We start from the raw sequence: 19,057 nt of genomic DNA, 5'->3' as shown, positions 1-19,057 counted from the left end.
TTATGCGTACTCGTGAGATAGCTTAGTAAAGAGAATTGGGTTTAAAGATGGAGGAAAAATGGATTTGACCAAATGGGGAAAACATAAATATATTACATAAATTAGTTATTTAAACTATATTAATATCCTTAATTTTAATTAATTGTTATTTATTTATTTCTCGTTTGAATTTTTCAACCGCTAAAATATCATTTATGATGATTGAGTTTGCAGACAATTTAGTGACGTAGCTATTTTATATATCGACAGAACTCTCATACCAACTCTTAAAATTTATCTTTAGTTGTTTTTAGGTCGTAAATATCTACATCAAGTTTTAAAACAGTATTAAAAGGGTATTATGATTAGGGGGAAATAGTAAGAAATTTTGGTTTTTTGCCATGTTTTTCATGTGGGATATTAATTTATTGATAGGATACTTTTAATCAAATAAGAAATTATGACACCAAAACTGCAAACAGCTAATCTAGTCAACCATTCACTCCAATACAAAAAATAAAAGCTAGAGATTAAGATAATCTTCATTGCTATAACCTTTGTAACACAAAAATTAAACTATTAATGCAAACATCATGAACTTATACCAATAATATGATTTGTTAATATTACAATCAATTTCTTTGTTCAACATAATTATTTATTGTTATAACACACCTTACTTTTAGTATAGTTGTATATAATGTCAATATTTACAAATTAATTAGAAAAACCTTCCTTTCAGTACCTTTTTATGTAAAAAGAAAAATACTAAGAATTAAAGGAAAATTGTATATATGTACGTTATATTTCTATTCAATAATTTTGTTCTTGTTTCTTTTGTTGCCACATGCTGAATGAAGAAATAATAGTCTTGCTTAATTTGAGGAGAATTACTACTAAAAAAATACCTCTAGCATCGTATCAAATTAAAGGATAATATATGTTCCATGAAACGGTGGTAACAAGAAAATTCTTGAGTAGAAAAAGAAAAGAATTTTATTGTTGATAGAAGAAGAAGAAAAACGCCGTATCACCCTATGAAAAATGTCAAACCGAAATGAATGATGCAATCACTATACTCAGAACACAATTAATTGTGACTGTTTTTAAATTGGCTGGAGACCTTGCTAACCGAAGAAAAGTTCATCATTTATTTTATCTGTATAATGAAAAATAAAATAAAAAAATTTATAACAATCATACACATTACTCAATCAATTAACCATGAACTAGATCCTCTTTATAAAAAAAGTCTATCCATTGAAATTACATATATCATATATTTGTATCAGTATTACATACGAAGAACTAAATATTTGCACCCATAAAAAATAGAGATTGCAATTTTATAGGGTTTGGATATATGGTAACTATTGAATTTGAAATTTCTGCTTCATAAAGAGAAAAAAAATACTTAAAAAACTTTGGTGGCTCTGACTTTTGACAAAAAGTTGAGTGGTTCTGTGTGATTCGCCATGCACCTGTTCGTTTTATCTTTAGTTGTTTAATCATTCATGCGAGTACGGAATACCGGTTGGTGGCCTAACAAAGAGAAGAGAGAGAGGAGATGACGCAAAGTGATGCAAATCATCACTAACAAATTTTTTTTTTGGTAATAATCATCACTAACTAATACTATTTACCAATGAAAAATAATATTAAAACTTATTAGGTTTGAAAGGGGAGCTACTAAATTCATGGCGTTTTCAAATGATAACATGTGTTATATGTGAGTAGACTTTAATAGCAAAGTAAGGTTTCTTTATTAGGAAAAAAAATTAGAAACAATTATTTCGTTGATAAGATATTCGAGGAATCAGTTAACAAAGAATAATTATATGTTAAATGAATATTGGTTTTACTAATCATTCTTCTAAAGTGATAATTTATTATTTTCATGGCTCGAACTTTTCATTTACATAAATTAGTCTTTTGAAAGATGAAATTATTTATAGGTCAAGAATCTTAGTAGAGTATATTTATGCTAAAAAATTAAGGGAGTTGAAAAAAATATTTTATTTAGTTCGCTTTCTATTTTTAACGTTAACATAGGAATTAATGAAAATAATTTTTTTATTATTTTTACTAGTACACATAAAAAAATTAAATACAAGAAAAAATAAAAATAAAGTAGTATCATTTTAATAATAAAAATAAAAATAATTTTTTTCTCTAGTCAAATTTCGCAAGACTAATTTGTTCGGACATATACTTTGAGAACTAAATTAAGTTGCCACTTCAAAAAGAGCAAATTATATATTTAACTTTAAATTGATTTAAAATAAATCACCCCTAACATTATCTTGAGTAAACTGGCTATGAATATGACCACATTATCTAAAGCAGATGGTAACCCAAAAGTTGCACAAACAAGTCCTAAGAAAAGGTGGTGGTAACAACCTGTAATTGGGCTGCAATGATGAAAATAAAGATTAACAGATCATATATAACATATGGACTATTCAGCACTAGTTTTTATCAAAGTTATCAACCAGAGGGGGGAAATTCAATTTCATGCATTTCCCATAATTCCTACAATAAGTTCATGAAGTTGCAGGTAACCAACCTGTATGTATCATATGAATATAAATATAATTAACATATTTTCTGTCTTAACACTAAATAATATTCCTTAACCTTCAGTAATTCCATAGGAAATCAGTGTCCACAGGCCCTGCAGAAGCTGATGAAGAACGTTCTTGATTCCCAAACATTCTGTTTATCATGTCACTGCTGTATATCATAGATGAGATATCTCCATCAAAGTCTCTTCCCTCAGGAAACTCTTCTTTCTGAGTTTGCTTCGCACAGGGTTCATGGTTTTCCATCAGCATCCTCAACATGGACGGTTCTTGAGGCGCATAACAATAATCTGGGAACTGTGAGTCCCCAATTTGGTGTGCAATCTGTGCTGATTGGTTTGAGGCTGAAGAAAGGGTTGCTTTGGCCAAAGTGGATGCATCATCAGGCCTTGAAAAGGGTGAGAAGTTCAAAATAGGAGTTTCCATGCTATCAACAATGTCATCATGTGTGTTGTTCTGATCCTCAGTTTGATTTGGATCAGAGAAGCATGTCACCTGAGACAACTCCCCAGCAGTGGTGGTTCTTGTTTCACTGTTGTATGGAGAAGAATCCATCAAAGGAGGCAATAGAGAAGCACCTGATGATGGTTCCTCTCCAAAGGGGTTGTTGAACCTCCCACACTTTGGAACATGCATTTTCTTCCCACAACGACTCTTCTCAAAGACTCTACAAATCACCCATTCACTCTATGAAGAGGGGGGTAATATCAAAACAAAACAAAACAACCTTAGTTAATTACAAGTTCACCTTGAGTGAGAGAAAATAAAAATAAAAAATAAAAAATCATTACATGGTCTGGAACCTCCACGTGACCATAGTCCTGATCAATCTCATCTGGATATATATATATATATATATATATACACATAGCAGTCTGAAACCATATAATTATTTCTTCAAAATAACAACAGAAAGTACACAAACTCAACTATACCTTTCCAGGTTTGGGTTGATTATGTTTCCCTTCCAACCTATATTCATGCATAACCCAGTTTGTCTTTTCACCTTTAGGAGCTCTTCCCTTGTAGAAAACCAAGGTTTTCTTCATCCCAATGAGTGCATTCTCCATTATTATCTCCTTGTCTTTTCCTGTGGCTTTCCAATAACCAATATCAGTGGCCCTATTAGTCCTTATACCTGTTGGGAATTTTCTGTCCCTCACACAGAAAAAATACCACTCAGTTTCACCCATTTTAGCCAACCCTTCAAAAACCAAACATATATGATTGTGAGAGATATCACCAATTCACCATAAAAGCAAAGATAACGTAAGGATTCAATTCATCAAAACACAAGAAAATGAGAGACTCACCAGGCAAATCCCATGGCTCACACTTGTTCAAATCAACCTCACCAATGGCTATAGCACAGAAACAGTTGTCAACAACCTTCTTTGTGAGGTATTGATTTATGAGTTCTTCATCTGTTGGATGAAATCTAAAACCCGCTGGCAATTCAAATTTCGGATTTTCCTTCCTTGGTTTGGAAGCGTTCTCTATCGATCCCATCCTACACCAAAATCCTCTGTTTCATCAAAGAAGCAAGTGAAAAACAAAAAGATCACAATTCACAAACCCGTCAATTTCAAAATATATGTACTAACAAAGAAGATAAACCAAGTTTCAAACATAGGTGCATGAATTGAAGTGAAAATATAATAATGATCAAGGGGACAAACCCGTTAAAGAATGAAGCACTAATGTGTTTGCCGCGAGGAAAAACAAAAAGGCTTTTGTGGGGGGGGGGGGGGGGTGTTACAGAATTTTCGGCATGTGAATTATGCAACGGAAGAGGGGGAAAGGGTGTAGAGGGAATGAACTAGAAGGTTTGTTTTTTGAAGAATTCGATGAACATGGTATTAAGGAAAAATTGTGTTGCATAAAAAAAAAACAGAACTCCTTAAATACTGATTTTTTAGGTACGCAGAACCGTGGCTCACATGGTAACTTGGGGAGGTTTCATGCTTATAGCTTTGTGCATGGTGGAGTATGTCAAAAGTCGAAAGGTGAAAATCATGAAATAAAAACAATAATTTAATACTCTGGATTAGAAAAATGTAATTGTCAGAAAATTTCATTAAAGAGGATCACTTTTGGATTGAAATTAATGATTGACAAAACTTATAATATTTTAATCTTATAACATAGTAAAAGAAGAAAATCTTGTTTGACAAAGGTATAAATTAAAATGTGCATAAAACTAGCCTAAGCTTTTTGTTGAGTGATTAGAAGTTGAGAGCTTGATTGAAAATCATTTCACTTTATAACACTGATTTTCGCACCTTACCAATTGTGTAGAGTATTACCTTTCGTATGGTAACTAGGAACACCTCACCGGTCACCAAGTTAGTCTGCATGTAAATGTTAACGTTATTGTACTCTTGAAATTAATTACCTCATTCTTTAACAGGGATAATTTAACTTTCAGCATGATATGTGACCAAAACTACAAAAAGAGTTGATAGTTTTGTGTGTGTGTTAGTCTGCATGTAAATGTTAACGTTATCGTACTCTTGAAATTAATTACCTCATTCTTTAACAGGGATAAGCTGAGAAAATGATGGATTGCAACATGGTGCAAATAGGAAATAGAGAACCCTAAGTTTAGAAAGCAGAGCGAAAATATGTTGGTGGAAAGACATAATATGTGTCTAATCTAAAGAGAAAGGAATGAAGAACAAAACACACCGTTTGAAACGTGATCCAGTTTGTGCCACCGCAAGAGATGACTAAAGTGACGATGAGAAGTGTGTTTAACGATAAGCGATTATACATGTGAATTTAAAGACTATTGTGGGTTGAGTCGTTGAGGTTCAAGCACACAAATTTGTGGTCCGAGCACATGGATTTGTGGTTGGAGCACGCGGATTTAGGTTTATGATAAAGTTGCAAAAGAGTATCACGACAAAACGCATACACTTTATTGAGTTCACTACACTCGTTGAGTATAAATAGCATTTATTTTTATTTATAACTTTTATTCCTTTTAATAACTATTATTTTATTTTATTTAAATTTTGAATTTTGATGTAATATACCAAGTCAAAAGTATACAATTTTAGATTAAACAAATTGTAATATTAATGTTAATCAATCCTAATTAATTATACTTTAGTTTTAATTTTTAAATGTTTACATATCACATCAATATAGATTATTTGTGTTAATTTAAATAATTTATTTTTAAACTTTTATCTCTTTAATTTATCCTCACATATTAAAATAGAAAAAAAATATTATTAATAACCAAAATATCTATTTTTTTATTTAATTTATATTTATTTCAAAAATTTACTTCAACTTAGTTTTTAGTATTTTTAGTAATAGAACAATACTCCTATATGTGTCTAAAAATGAACTCATTTTTAGTTTTGTGACATTTGGATTTTAAAAGTTTCTTATTAGAAATTATGTCGGATCCTTGCAGATCCATCCTTTCATTTTAATTTCTTATGTTTCTAAAACAGTAGAAACGAAACTTTTTGTCTCTAAAAGTAACTTTTTTCGTCTCTAAGTAATATGAAGATGAAATTAGAGACACACAAGTACAATAATAAAGGGGGAAATGAGAATGGCAGAAGGGAAAAACAAAAGAACAAACAAGCTAAGAAAATGATGGATTGCAACATGGTGCAAATAGGAAATAGAGAACCCTAGATTTAGAAAACAGAGCAAAAATATGTTGGTGGAAAGACATTATATGTGTCTAGTCTAAAGAGAAAGGAATGAAGAACGAAACACACCTTTTGAAACGTGATACAGTTTGTGCCACCGTAAGAGACTGTTAAAGTGATGGTGAGAAGTGACTGTTTGACGATAAAACAATTATACATGTGAATTTAAGGGCTATTATGGGTTGAGTCGTTGAGGTCCAAGTGCATAAATTTGTGGTCTGGGCACATAGATTTGTGGTTGGAGCACACAGATTTAGGTTTAAGATACATAAAATTGCAAAAGAATGTCACGACAAAACGCACACACTTTATTGATTTCACTTCATTCATTGAGTATAAATAGCATTTATTTTTATTTATAACTTTTATTCCTTTTAATAACTATTATTTTATTTTATTTAAATTTTGAATTTTGATGTAATATACCAAGTCAAAAGTATACAATTTTAGATTAAACAAATTGTAATATTAATGTTAATCAATCCTAATTAATTATATTTTAGTTTTAATTTGTAAATGTTGACATATCACATCAATTTAGATGATTTGTGTTAATTTAAATAATTTATTTTCAAATTTTTATCTCTTCAATTTATCCTCACATAGTAAAAGAGAAAAAATATATTATTAATAACCAAGATATCTATTTTTTTATTTAATTTATTTTTATTTCAAAAATTTACTTCAACTTAGTTTTTAGTATTTTTAGTAATAGAACAATACTCCTATATGTGTCTAAAAATGAACTCATTTTTAGTTTTGTAACATTTGGTTTTCAAAAGTTTCTTATTAGAAATTAAGACTCATCCATACAGATCCATAAACTTAATTAACTTTACTTGCATTGATTTAAATAAAAAAATACAAATTAGTTCAAATATTCAAATTAATTTGGATAATAATTATTTAGATGAGTATCAAATTATACACTTTCAAACCCATTGCACCCCTTTTAAAAAAAATATTTTCTATTCTTTCATTTTAATTTCTTATGTTTCTAAAACAGTAGAAACGAAATTTTTTGTCTCTAAAAGTAACTTTTTCCATCTCTAAGTAATATGAAGACGAAATTAGAGACACACAAGTACAATAATAAGGGGGGAAATGAGAATGGCAGAAGGGAAAAACAAAAGGACAAATAAACTAAGAAAATGATGGATTGCAACATGGTGCAAATAGGAAATAGAGAATCCTAGATTTAGAAAACAGAGCGAAAATATGTTGGTGGAAAGACATGATATGTGTCTAGTCTAAAGAGAAAGGAATGAAGAACGAAACATACCTTTTGAAACGTGATACAGTTTGTGCCACCGCAAGAGACTGCTAAAGTGACGGTGAGAAGTGACTGTTTGACGATGAAGCGATTATACATGTGAATTTAAGAACTATTATGGGTTAAGTCGTTGAGGTCCAAGCACACAAATTTGTGGTCTGGGCACATAGATTTGTGGTTGGAGCACACGGATTTAGGTTTAAGATACATAAAGTTGCAAAAGAATGTCACGACAAAACGCACACACTTTATTGATTTCACTTCATTCATTGAGTATAAATAGCATTTATTTTTATTTATTACTTTTATTCCTTTTAATAACTATTTATTTTATTTTATTTTATTTGAATTTTGATGTAATATACCAAGTCAAAAGTATACAATTTTAGATTAAACAAATTGTAATATTAATGTTAATCAATCCTAATTAATTATATTTTAGTTTTAAATTTTAAATGTTGACATATCACATCAATATAGATGATTTGTGTTAATTTAAATAATTTATTTTTAAATTTTTATCTCTTTAATTTATCCTCCCATAGTAAAATAGAAAAAAATAATATTATTAATAACCAAAATATCTATTTTTTTATTTAATTTATTTTTATTTCAAAAATTTACTTCAACTTAGTTTTTAGTAATAGAACAATACTCCTATATGTGTCTAAAAATGAACTCATTTTTAGTTTTGTAACATTTGAATTTCAAAAGTTTCTTATTAAAAATTATGACGGATCCATGCAGATCCATAAACTTAATTAACTCTACTTGCACTTATTTAAATAAAAAAAATACAAATTAGTTCAAATATTCAAATTAATTTGGATAATAATTATTTAGATGAGTATCAAATTATGCACTTTCAAACCCATTGCACCCCTTTTAAAAAAAATATTTTCTATTCTTTTATTTTAATTTCTTATGTTTCTAAAACAAAAACGAAATTTTTTGCCTCTAAAAGTAACTTTTTCCGTCTCTAGTAATATGAAGACGAAATTAGAAATACACACATCCATCTCAGATCTGATTGTCTCTGTTTTCATTTTCAGGCACGGATTATTTATGTTGTCTCTGCTTAAAGACAAAAAAACATCTTTTAATAAAATTTGTCTCTAATATCTGGTTAAAAAAAACATTCATCTCTGATAGACACCATAATATTCCGTCTCCGATAGATGCCCAATTTGGACATAATGCTTATTTATTGGTTTTACTATTTATTTTTCATTCAGGCTGATGCTTGTGTTTCAATTTTATTTTTTTATATGTTTATTTTTACTTTTTTTTATTACATGAGGAACTGGTTAGAACAAAAATTTAGAAATAATTTCATTCATAATTAAGTAAAAATATAATCTCAAACAGAAAAGAAAAAATACATTAAAAACAAGAGATAAATTAAATACGAAGAAAAAATAAAAAATAAATCTGAAAAAGACATACAAAATCATCACAATAAGTGAAGGAATCCGGATGAGCCAACCGTGACCAATCTTCTGTGGCATGGCAAAAGAAATTTGAAAATATTATTAAATACATAATTAATCAAAGAATAAATTAATAATATATAAAAATCTTTAGTGGTATTTAATTAATTTGTTGTTCTCTACATGCATTCTGCTTGAAGATGAAATGACACAAATTGATCTATGAATATGGAACACCCGAGGTGCGACTTATAGCATTGCAGTCAATCATCTACTGTTTGATAAAGAAAGGATTAGAAATCAAAATTCGGAAGGATGCAAAAAATCCCAATTTTTCTTTCTTTCTTTCTTTTGTCTTAATGTAATAATAAATCTATTTAAAGGTTCTAAGAAATTAAACCAACTAAAACTCAAATTCGATGAACATGATTTAAGTGCAAAAGACATCAGCATGATTAATTTTAAAGGGGAGTGCTATTACTACACGTTTTTAGGACATGTTTTTAAGACATCATTATATTCTTGCTGTATATAATAGCATTGCTCGTTGTTGCTTTTAAAAATGGTTGTTTAGCTACTACAGTACTATGAACAAAGCTAAACAACCATTTCTTCATACTTTTTCTGAAGAATTTGTCCAGATTATTTGTATTTCTTTAGTTCCAATGTATGCATCCCATTGATATGACTTTACTGTATTAGCCTCCACTCATGCAAGTGAAAAGTGTAAGATATCACCTATCATTTTACAAATGATTAGAATTTCATTGAAAGAAATGAAGTTTTGTGAATTCTAATTATTAAGTAGACGTTTGATTTTGAGATGAAGAAACATCTATGAAGTAAAAGTAATTTTGTCACACAATCATTATCTTTACTTTAGTTTTCACTTTTGTTTTCATTTTACTTTTATATGTTAAATTTGCATTGAAATATCTGCACAATATTTTTAACTTCAATCTAAATATATACTAAGACACAGTATCTTTATCCAATAAAAACTGCTTTTTGTTGTCACTTTCGGTCTTGTGAGCAATTTTTCATTGAGTGATTAGTCAACCCATTATTATATTTGATCCCTGCAAACTTTTTTTTAGCATTTTTTTTCATAAACAAATTAATTTGAAGGAAATATGATAGTAGTGTTGGCTATACAAGTGGTGCCTTCAATACTGGTAGAACAAATTTTATTATTCATAGTAATTCCTTACAATTTGGAACTTTTACAAGCATAGTCTTCATGTCCATATTCATGTAGTTTTAACAAACTCCAATGGTTTCTTATGAAAAGAAAAACTCAACTGCAGCCACCAATGTTCTAAGTACACTAATTAGCAAAACCCTATAATATAACTCACATAGTGGAAAAACATTAGTTTGGAAATATGATTAGAAAAAGAAGAGGCAGAAGCACCATTACGAACGTTGGAACCCTCAAACAGATTCACGCTTTAATGATCGTTAACGGTTTAACTTCCAACGTTGGTTTCCTCCGAAAACTCGTCCTCACCACCGCCATGTCAATGGTGGGGCCCAATGCAACCTCCGCCGTGATACGATATGCACTCCAAATGTTCGCTCAAATTCCCCAACCAGACACCTTCATGTGGAACACCTACATCAGAGGCTCTTCTCAGAGCCATGATCCAGTGCACGCGGTTGCACTGTATGCCCAGATGGATCAGCGTTCTGTGAAGCCTGATAATTTCACTTTCCCATTTGTTCTCAAGGCTTGCACCAAGCTCTTCTGGGTCAACACTGGTTCCGCGGTTCATGGCCGGGTTCTGAGGCTTGGGTTTGGTTCAAATGTGGTTGTGAGGAACACCCTTTTGGTTTTTCATGCTAAATGTGGAGACTTAAAGGTTGCAACTGATATTTTTGATGATTCGGATAAGGGGGATGTGGTTGCTTGGTCTGCACTCATTGCTGGGTATGCCCAAAGAGGGGATTTGAGTGTCGCACGGAAACTCTTTGATGAAATGCCCAAGAGAGATTTGGTGTCGTGGAATGTGATGATCACGGTGTACACGAAGCATGGGGAGATGGAGAGTGCTAGGAGGCTTTTTGATGAGGCTCCTATGAAGGATATTGTTAGTTGGAATGCATTGATTGGTGGTTATGTGCTTCGCAACTTAAACCGGGAGGCATTGGAGTTGTTTGATGAGATGTGTGGAGTTGGGGAGTGCCCTGATGAGGTGACAATGTTGAGCTTGTTGTCAGCTTGTGCTGATTTGGGAGATTTGGAGAGTGGGGAGAAGGTGCATGCCAAGATTATCGAGATGAACAAGGGAAAGTTGAGCACACTGTTGGGGAATGCTCTTGTTGATATGTACGCCAAGTGTGGAAATATTGGGAAAGCAGTTCGTGTGTTTTGGTTGATAAGAGATAAAGACGTGGTCTCGTGGAACTCAGTCATTAGTGGGTTGGCCTTTCATGGCCATGCTGAGGAGTCACTGGGTCTATTCAGGGAAATGAAGATGACCAAGGTCTGTCCAGATGAGGTCACCTTTGTTGGTGTTTTGGCAGCTTGTAGTCATGCTGGGAATGTTGACGAGGGTAATCGTTATTTTCATCTTATGAAAAATAAGTACAAGATTGAGCCAACTATTAGGCATTGTGGGTGTGTGGTGGACATGCTAGGGCGTGCTGGACTTTTGAAGGAAGCGTTTAATTTCATAGCCTCCATGAAGATTGAACCTAATGCAATTGTTTGGAGGAGTCTGCTTGGAGCTTGCAAAGTCCATGGAGATGTGGAGTTGGCAAAACGAGCAAACGAGCAGTTGCTTAGAATGAGAGGGGACCAAAGTGGGGACTATGTATTGCTGTCAAATGTGTATGCATCACAAGGTGAATGGGATGGGGCTGAGAATGTAAGGAAGTTAATGGATGACAATGGTGTGACCAAAAATCGTGGCTCTAGCTTTGTTGAGGCATTCAGCTGATGATCATGAAGTATTATGCAGTAACATGAATGTTGATCAATTATTGAAATATAATTGTTTATTCATTTTGGCATAACACCAATTAATAGGTGAGTTTAAAAAGGGTCTACATCCAACTCAACTAAGATAATTACAATAAGAAACCTCAAAGTTGCAGGACAAAACTAGTTTTGGCATATTCATGCAAAGGTCAATTTGTTTCTAGGGATTGAACATGATTGGGTGGAGATACATTTGATCTTTGGTGCTGCTAAGATGTTTGGGCCTTCAATGTTTTCAAGTCATATGGAGTATGGAATGTATGAACCAATCAAGTTACAGAGTTGCATAAATCTCAAGATTTGAATTCAAAGCCTGGATTAGTATTGAGCCAAATCCAGTAACCGGAAGACTTTGCTTTGGAGCTTGCATAGTTAATGGAGATTTGGAGTCGGCAAAACGTGCAAAATAGGAGCTGCTTAGAATGAGAAGGGATTAGAGTGGTGATTGGTGAATATTTACTGTTGTCAACATATATGTTTCCCAATATGGGTGAGATGGGGTTGAAAAGGTAAGTTGGTTAATGGATTGCAGTGGTGTGACAAAGAATCCGGGCTTTAGCTTTGTTGAAGCAGATAATAAAGCTCTAATGCATTATTTGTTTATTATTTGTTTTGAATCAAAATCTAAGTTGAAAAAAAAGAAGTCAAATGCCGCTGCAAGGTGACTATATGTCATCACATTCTTGTAATATGTTGTCATTCTAAAATGAATTATTTTTAAGCATGGGATAGCCATGCTTAAACTATAACTATTTATGTGTGGCAAAATTCAATGTTCGAATAGTTTGCTTGTCTAGTGGGATGCTCTGTTATTGTTGTTGAATGGTTTACTTGCCATAATATATAGTTCTTGCTTTTCAATTGCTAGTGCACCCCAGATGAATATAATGGTGCATATGTATGGCGGCGCATGGGAATGGATTCTTTTCAATGACATTAACATTGTAAGATTATTAATATGATATAGTTCTATTATAAAATGGAAATTTAAAAGAATTAACAGTGAGACGTTAACATTTGACCATCTCAAAAAAAAATTCCACTTGAGAGGATCTCTTCCCATGGCGGCATGACTGATTTTTCACCTGGATAATAACGACATCTGCTCTATATAGTATAGACAATGCCAAAGGCAAAAAACCAAAAAAACAAAACAAAATGCTTCATTTCAGATTATGGATGTAAACTGTAAAGATTCTGTGCTCAGCATAGAAGATGACATAAAGACTGCTAAGAAAAGGATGGAAGCGAATTATTTGTTTGAACTCTAAATGATGAAAGTATGAAACAGTTCTATCATTGTGTTGGATAAAATTCAAGATATAAAAACCTGTAATTTAAGATCTATTGGTTTCCTAAGGTTATAACTTACTATATGGTAACTTAAAAAATAAAAAAAAATAAAAACTTATATATGGCTTTGTTAGCGTAATAAATAGATCAGAATTTTATCAATAATTCCTATTAGGATTCAATTATCGAAATGTTTCTGTAGAAAAAAATTAGTAGCATCGTTTATTCTCGGTTTAAAGAACAAGACACTGCTGATATTTCATAATCCATTCGAACAACTTGGAATGTAGTCTACAAATTTAAAGCATAATATATATTATTTCCACTTACCATTTCTTTTACATTTTTTTATAATTAATATTTTTTCTCTACTTTATACTACATCATATCACTCTTCTCACATTTTTTTTATTAACTTAAATATGTTTTAATTCTATACAAATGTGGTCTTAATATTTACTTTTAGTCCTTGTAGAATTTTTTGTTACTCGTAAATTCTGACACGATCTCTTAGTATATTTTTAGTCCCTTACCCTTAACTGTAGTTATTTTAGTATTGGCATCACTAACAAAAATAAAAAACATTAAGATAATTGAGGTAATGAAAATGTTTTTGATTAACATAATTAGATTATGTTTAGGTGTGTAATTTAATTAAATATTGTATTTATTATTTATATAAATAAGATAATGACATATAGTTTACTTTTATAATTTATTTTAGTTTTTAATATTAATTAGTTTACAGTAAAAATATTTTACACTAAAATGTACATATCATTAAACTCAGTATACAAATATCATATAAAAATATAAGTAACAATGCCTTTGTCTTGGCCACTCAAATAATATAGAGATCAGTAGGCTAACTAGACACATAAAATAGATAGCAACTTTTTTTTAAAAAGGAAAACAGATATCAACTGAATAGATGGCTATCAATGCATACATGACGTTACACTGCTGATTTAAGAAATTTTGAGCAATAATAACCACGGCTTGAAACATTGGTACAATTTACAAACTGCGAATTTAATGTTAAAACCTGAAGATTATTCTGCAAGTTAAAACAAAGAAATGAGATCAGCCTTAATTAATGAGAAGAAGAAAAAATTCTAGCATTTCAACAAGGACTTCTCAAAATTATGTCATATAGTCTCAACTAGCATGCAAGTCTAGTTAAGTATCTAATAATGTGTATCTTGAAGCGCAAGGGTGAGTAAGAAGTTTCACATTAGATAACAAAATATGCATGTTGAGTAACATATAAGAGGTAAGGATTCACATACTTAATATCTTAAAAAAATTTATTAAATGATCGTTTATGTAATTGATTCATGAGTCATTGATAAATATCTATATGATGCTCATAATCTAACAATACATAAGTCAGACTCAACATATTGAGGGTAGAGTCGTTATATTCATCAAATGTCTAGCATGAGAGAAAGAGGTCATTGTGTAGCCAGAGTTGGCTTGCCGGTTAACTAGTTAGCATATATAGGAACATGATGGCATGAAAAGTAGGTCTTCATCATAATAACGCCAAGCCAAGCTTAATGGCAAGTCATCCTTGGCTGCACTACAAGACCTCATTCCCACATGCAAGACATTTTAGATGAAACTTTAATTGCCATACTCAAAAACCCTCAAATCATTAACATCACAAAAAATTTAGTGTCACCAATCAAAATGAGCCCACCACTGGCACTAGATGGGAACTTTTTTTTCCCGAATGGGGAAGACAACATTCTCAACCAAAATGAAGAGAAAAGGTGGAAAAGAAGAAGCCAATTGGCCTTCAAGGCCTTCCTTGGCAGGAAATGGACAAATGGAGTTTGTTTGAAGCAAACAGAGATTAGTTATTATATAGAGAAATTGCATATAGCATTAATGGAGCTATAGCATTAGGGCAGACCCATAACTGTCCTTTGTCTAAGGGAAATTTTAAAAAAAGGATGGTAATGTAAGAGGGTTTCTTAGTGGTGGATGTGACTTTGCATGGGTGAAAAAGCCAATAAACACACACTTTATTAGATGCATCCCCATCACCAAAGTCTGAGTAGCTAGGTAGTTTCTCAGGTCACTTATTAAAGGTCATTTAAAGGAAGTAGCAGCTTTTGACCAAGTTGAATATAAGCAACTTCTCTCACTTGGACCGCACTGTTGAGCTGGTTGGAAGAATTTACTCCATATGGCTACGAGAGAAGCTAGCACAGTATAAATGTTACATTGGTGAAACTTACTAGATAATGCACAGAATCCCTGCTCTTCTTTCTACAATAATTCTTCTATGTTTCTCTACCTACCACAGTCGATTTCATGTTTTCAAAGTTGTGCTGTCCCATTCATTATCCAACGGTGATTGTGGGAAGAAAATCCTTCCTAGAACATCAAAATTGCCCGAGCAGGATAATTGGATATCATAAGCTGATTTATTGTCATGTATTTTTAATGTAAATAAAGAATAGTAATGTCCCATTATTGACAGCGCCTTATTGACAACATTGATGCTTCTTTATGGTCTATTTATCGTTCATGATTTAAATATAGATTTCTTGACGACATAACTGGACTTGGTTAAATTATGCTCCAATGACTTACACATTCAAAACATAAATCTTGCATTTGTTTGGTGCCCCAATTGCTAGAAGTTCACAATTACAACACGTACCTAGGATAGTTGCTTCAGAGAAGCTTGACAATTACGAGAAGAACAAAACAACGAGTAAACTTTAAGCAGTATTATAATACTCAGAACCCGATTATAATAATGAGTTGTATTCATATAAATCAGTCTAATTTTTTAAAAAAATAGAATTAAAATGTTATAATATTCAATAAGTCGTTGTTTGAGTGGAACTAGATTCAATTTCCTAAAAAAAAGTTTTAAATTCGAGTCTTATGCATAAAAAAATAAAAAAATTCCTCTAAAGAAGATCAAACAGATTTTCTGATAAAAATTAATACTCATCAGTAAAACTGATGAATATTTGACATCAATATCTTTATAACCAAGGACAGGCTTTTAAGGGACAGGGTGAAGCCAAAGTTTTACAAAATTTTATACTATTTTTCCCTTAATCTTAAATTCCATTATTTTGGTCCAAATGCAACATATTACGGCACTTTGCTGGGCCTTGGGGATGGTTTTGCTCTTGAAGCGTGTTTTGTTTCAGGCTTGTTCTCCTTGATGGACCTGTTGGTGGCTTGGGTTACCTTTATGCTATACATGCATAAACATTCATAACCTGAGATCACTGACGGCTTGTACATGACATGCTCTTAGGCACAACTTGTACCTGGAATTATTATTACATATAATGCATAGTTTTATTGCTGATAAAAAAAAAAGCAACATATTACAGAACACTGGGATAGATTGTTGTTGGGGAAAAGGCAAGCATTGATGAAATCACTCACACACCCAAAGATCTTTTAGAAGAAACATACAAATTAACGTTGTTTGATATCTTTTGTTTACGTTCACCAAATCATCTCAAAATATTTCACAATAAATATGATTACTCAAATTATAGTCTACCTAATATTACGTATCACTTTACAAATTCGATTACATTATTCGATTACAAGATATGATGACACACTTACTTTGTTCTCTAACTTTGGTTGGAATGGGATGCTTCACCACTTTACAAGTCTTCTTATTTACAGAGGATGAAAGGATCCTTCGTTCAGGAAGAATGTGATTCTTCGTGAGAAAAATGGATAATTAAAGTCAGTCTATACATTTACTTTAATTGCTTTCCAACAATTTTAACCAATAGACAATGCGACAGGTTGTGAGTCATGTCACATAAGTGACTTAGAATACGTTTAAATACCCATTTAGGCACTTCAAACATCCTTTTAAAGCCCCCGAACCCAGTTTGGTATCATGTTTAGATTCGCTGAAAAATTTGTAACCTACGTTTAGAGACAAACACAGTTTTTCTTTTATATCATTAGGAAAGATAAAAAAATAGAAAAAAGGCTAAGAGCCTCGAAAAAACAACGTGCCTATGGCATCAACGTACAACAATTGTGCTAAGCCATAAGTGCAGTCCGAAAGAGTGGCGAGAGGAATGTCCTCCAATGAGCCTATGTTAGCTGCAATGTATGATGGAGAGTAACATTCCAATCTTGAGCAAGAAGAGACTGAATTGGTTGGACAATAGGGGCATGAGGATGAGCCAAATTTACTCCTTCGGTGACCAGATTAAGGGCACTTTAAGAGTTCGATCCGCACATCAACAGACGATGACCATTGTAGCAAACATCTGAACTTTGTCACTCGTAGGCTGTTCCTTAAGCCAATCAGATGTAGTTTGATCAGCATCTAGAAAGTCAAACTGAAAGTGGTTTCAAACATGAGTGGACAAGTTGCAATCCTTGAAAACATGCAACACTGATTCATCATGTAACCCAAATTGAATACGAATGGCGCTGAAAAAGAAACAGATTAGTGGGTAAACAATTAAAATTTGAAAGCCAAAAAAAGTGTTGTAAATAATGCTCCTTACATCATTATTCAACGGAGTCTCTAAGACATAGATGACTCTCTTGGATATGAACATAGTCAACCAAGGACGCCTTAAGAGGACCATCTATCATACCTGATAGAGAGGTTCCCTTCCCTCACACGGAAACAAAATCCAAGCTGCAAAATTACTACCATCTCACAACTCAGGCCACAATCCCATCTTACTCAGTTGTTGTAAATCGTGTAGTAAGAAAATAGAACTATTTCACTTTCAAGCTGCATGGTTTTCCCACCCTGAGTATCAGAATGTTGTTGCCTCAGCTTGGGAGAAGCCTAACCCCAATATTCTGATAAAGCTGCACCATGTTAAGGAAGACTCTCTTCTTTTCAACTCTGAAATCTTTGGCGAATTAAAGGATTTCATAAGGAATTAGAGACTCAGAAGTGGGCAAATTAAACTTGGTTTCACTTGAGAAGGAGCTACAGAATAAGTACAATGAAGTATTATTAGCTCAAGAGGAAGTCCTTTGGTTCCAGAAATCACGAGAGCGACTTCCTTGTCCTTGAAGTGGAACAGTGAGATTCTTGATGCCTCTATCCTAACAGGGGCCTTCGACAAGGTGACCCTTTGTCTCCATACCTGTTTGTTTTCTGTATGGAGAAGCTGGCCATCATGATTCAGGAAATGATGCAAAGTAATTTGTGACAACCAGTTCAAATTTTGGATGAAGGACCAAGTGTTCCACCCTTATTCTTTGCGGATGACTGCCTGTTAGTTAACCAAGCCCTTGTTATATTTGGACGACCAAGAATGTCTTCCTGCTACAAAATGATTAGAGACACAAGAACTTATTGTCCAAGTAGAAAATTTTTAAATTTTGTTTGATGAAAATCTATATTTGGTTGGGTACATCACAACTCATCCAACAATACTTCAATAAGAACAATACCGTCTAAAATTCATTAAATATGGAAACGAAACTTATTAGACATGTAATAAATTTTTAGTAGAAAAATGAGTCATCCAATGAGAATCTCATTCATTTTTAAAAAAATAAAAATTGATCGTAGAATCAACCTTCGAAAGTCTATCTATGCATCAGGAATGTGCCACAAGCAGGTTTGGATTAGAAACAATAAATTTGTTACTCTAAAAAATAAATGTATTTTTTATTTTAAATTACAGTAGCAACATGACATAAAAACAGTGTCGGATCCAAAAATTTCTTTTAACGAGAACAAATTAAATAGTTTAATATTTTCATAAAAAATATTACGAACTTCTGTAAAATATATTATCGTGATATTTTTTAAAATATCTATATTTTTATAAACTATAATTACTCTATACATTTTCACA

General features: G+C 32.0%; 2 protein-coding genes across 10 annotated transcripts; one reads left to right on the top strand and one right to left on the bottom strand.

Moving 5' to 3' along the window:
• Positions 1-2,451: 2,451 nt before the first annotated feature.
• Positions 2,452-7,680, bottom strand: LOC114395830 (NAC domain-containing protein 100-like). 9 transcript variants are annotated; one of them, XM_028357689.1, is made up of 5 exons: positions 7,518-7,680; positions 4,868-4,912; positions 3,875-4,086; positions 3,497-3,765; positions 2,452-3,248 (listed from the first exon to the last, which is right to left on the bottom strand). In XM_028357689.1, the coding sequence occupies exons 3-5, from the start codon at positions 4,068-4,070 to the stop codon at positions 2,619-2,621; spliced, it is 1,095 nt and encodes a 364-aa protein (XP_028213490.1). In that variant the 5' UTR covers positions 4,071-4,086; positions 4,868-4,912; positions 7,518-7,680; the 3' UTR covers positions 2,452-2,618. The 9 variants fall into 9 exon arrangements, with proteins under 9 accessions (XP_028213490.1, XP_028213496.1, XP_028213492.1 ...); XM_028357695.1 differs by having other exon boundaries at positions 3,875-4,071; XM_028357691.1 differs by lacking the exon at positions 7,518-7,680 and adding an exon at positions 6,305-6,443.
• A 2,390-nt stretch (positions 7,681-10,070) lies between these two features.
• On the top strand, positions 10,071-12,814 carry LOC114395771 (pentatricopeptide repeat-containing protein At5g15300-like). Its single transcript, XM_028357616.1, has one exon. The coding sequence runs from the start codon at positions 10,324-10,326 to the stop codon at positions 11,878-11,880; it is 1,557 nt and encodes a 518-aa protein (XP_028213417.1). The 5' UTR covers positions 10,071-10,323; the 3' UTR covers positions 11,881-12,814.
• Positions 12,815-19,057: the final 6,243 nt, after the last annotated feature.

The sequence above is a fragment of the Glycine soja genome, chromosome 18 (genome assembly GCF_004193775.1).
Source record: "Glycine soja cultivar W05 chromosome 18, ASM419377v2, whole genome shotgun sequence".
Classification (NCBI taxonomy): domain Eukaryota; kingdom Viridiplantae; phylum Streptophyta; class Magnoliopsida; order Fabales; family Fabaceae; genus Glycine; species Glycine soja.
The sequence above is the reverse complement of the archived record's forward strand: the minus strand, read 5'-3'. Positions and strand labels throughout refer to the sequence as shown.

Bases quoted from the DNA above. Each gene is read 5' to 3' on its own strand.
- LOC114395830 (XM_028357689.1), bottom strand. From the start codon at position 4,070: ATGGGATCGATAGAGAACGCTTCCAAACCAAGGAAGGAAAATCCGAAA. The intron at 3,766-3,874 runs GTGAGTCTCTCA...TGGTTTTTGAAG, and splicing joins TGAGCCATGGGATTTGCCTG to GGTTGGCTAAAATGGGTGAA. The intron at 3,249-3,496 runs GTATAGTTGAGT...CCCTCTTCATAG, and splicing joins ATCAACCCAAACCTGGAAAG to AGTGAATGGGTGATTTGTAG.
- LOC114395771 (XM_028357616.1), top strand. From the start codon at position 10,324: ATGATTAGAAAAAGAAGAGGCAGAAGCACCATTACGAACGTTGGAACC.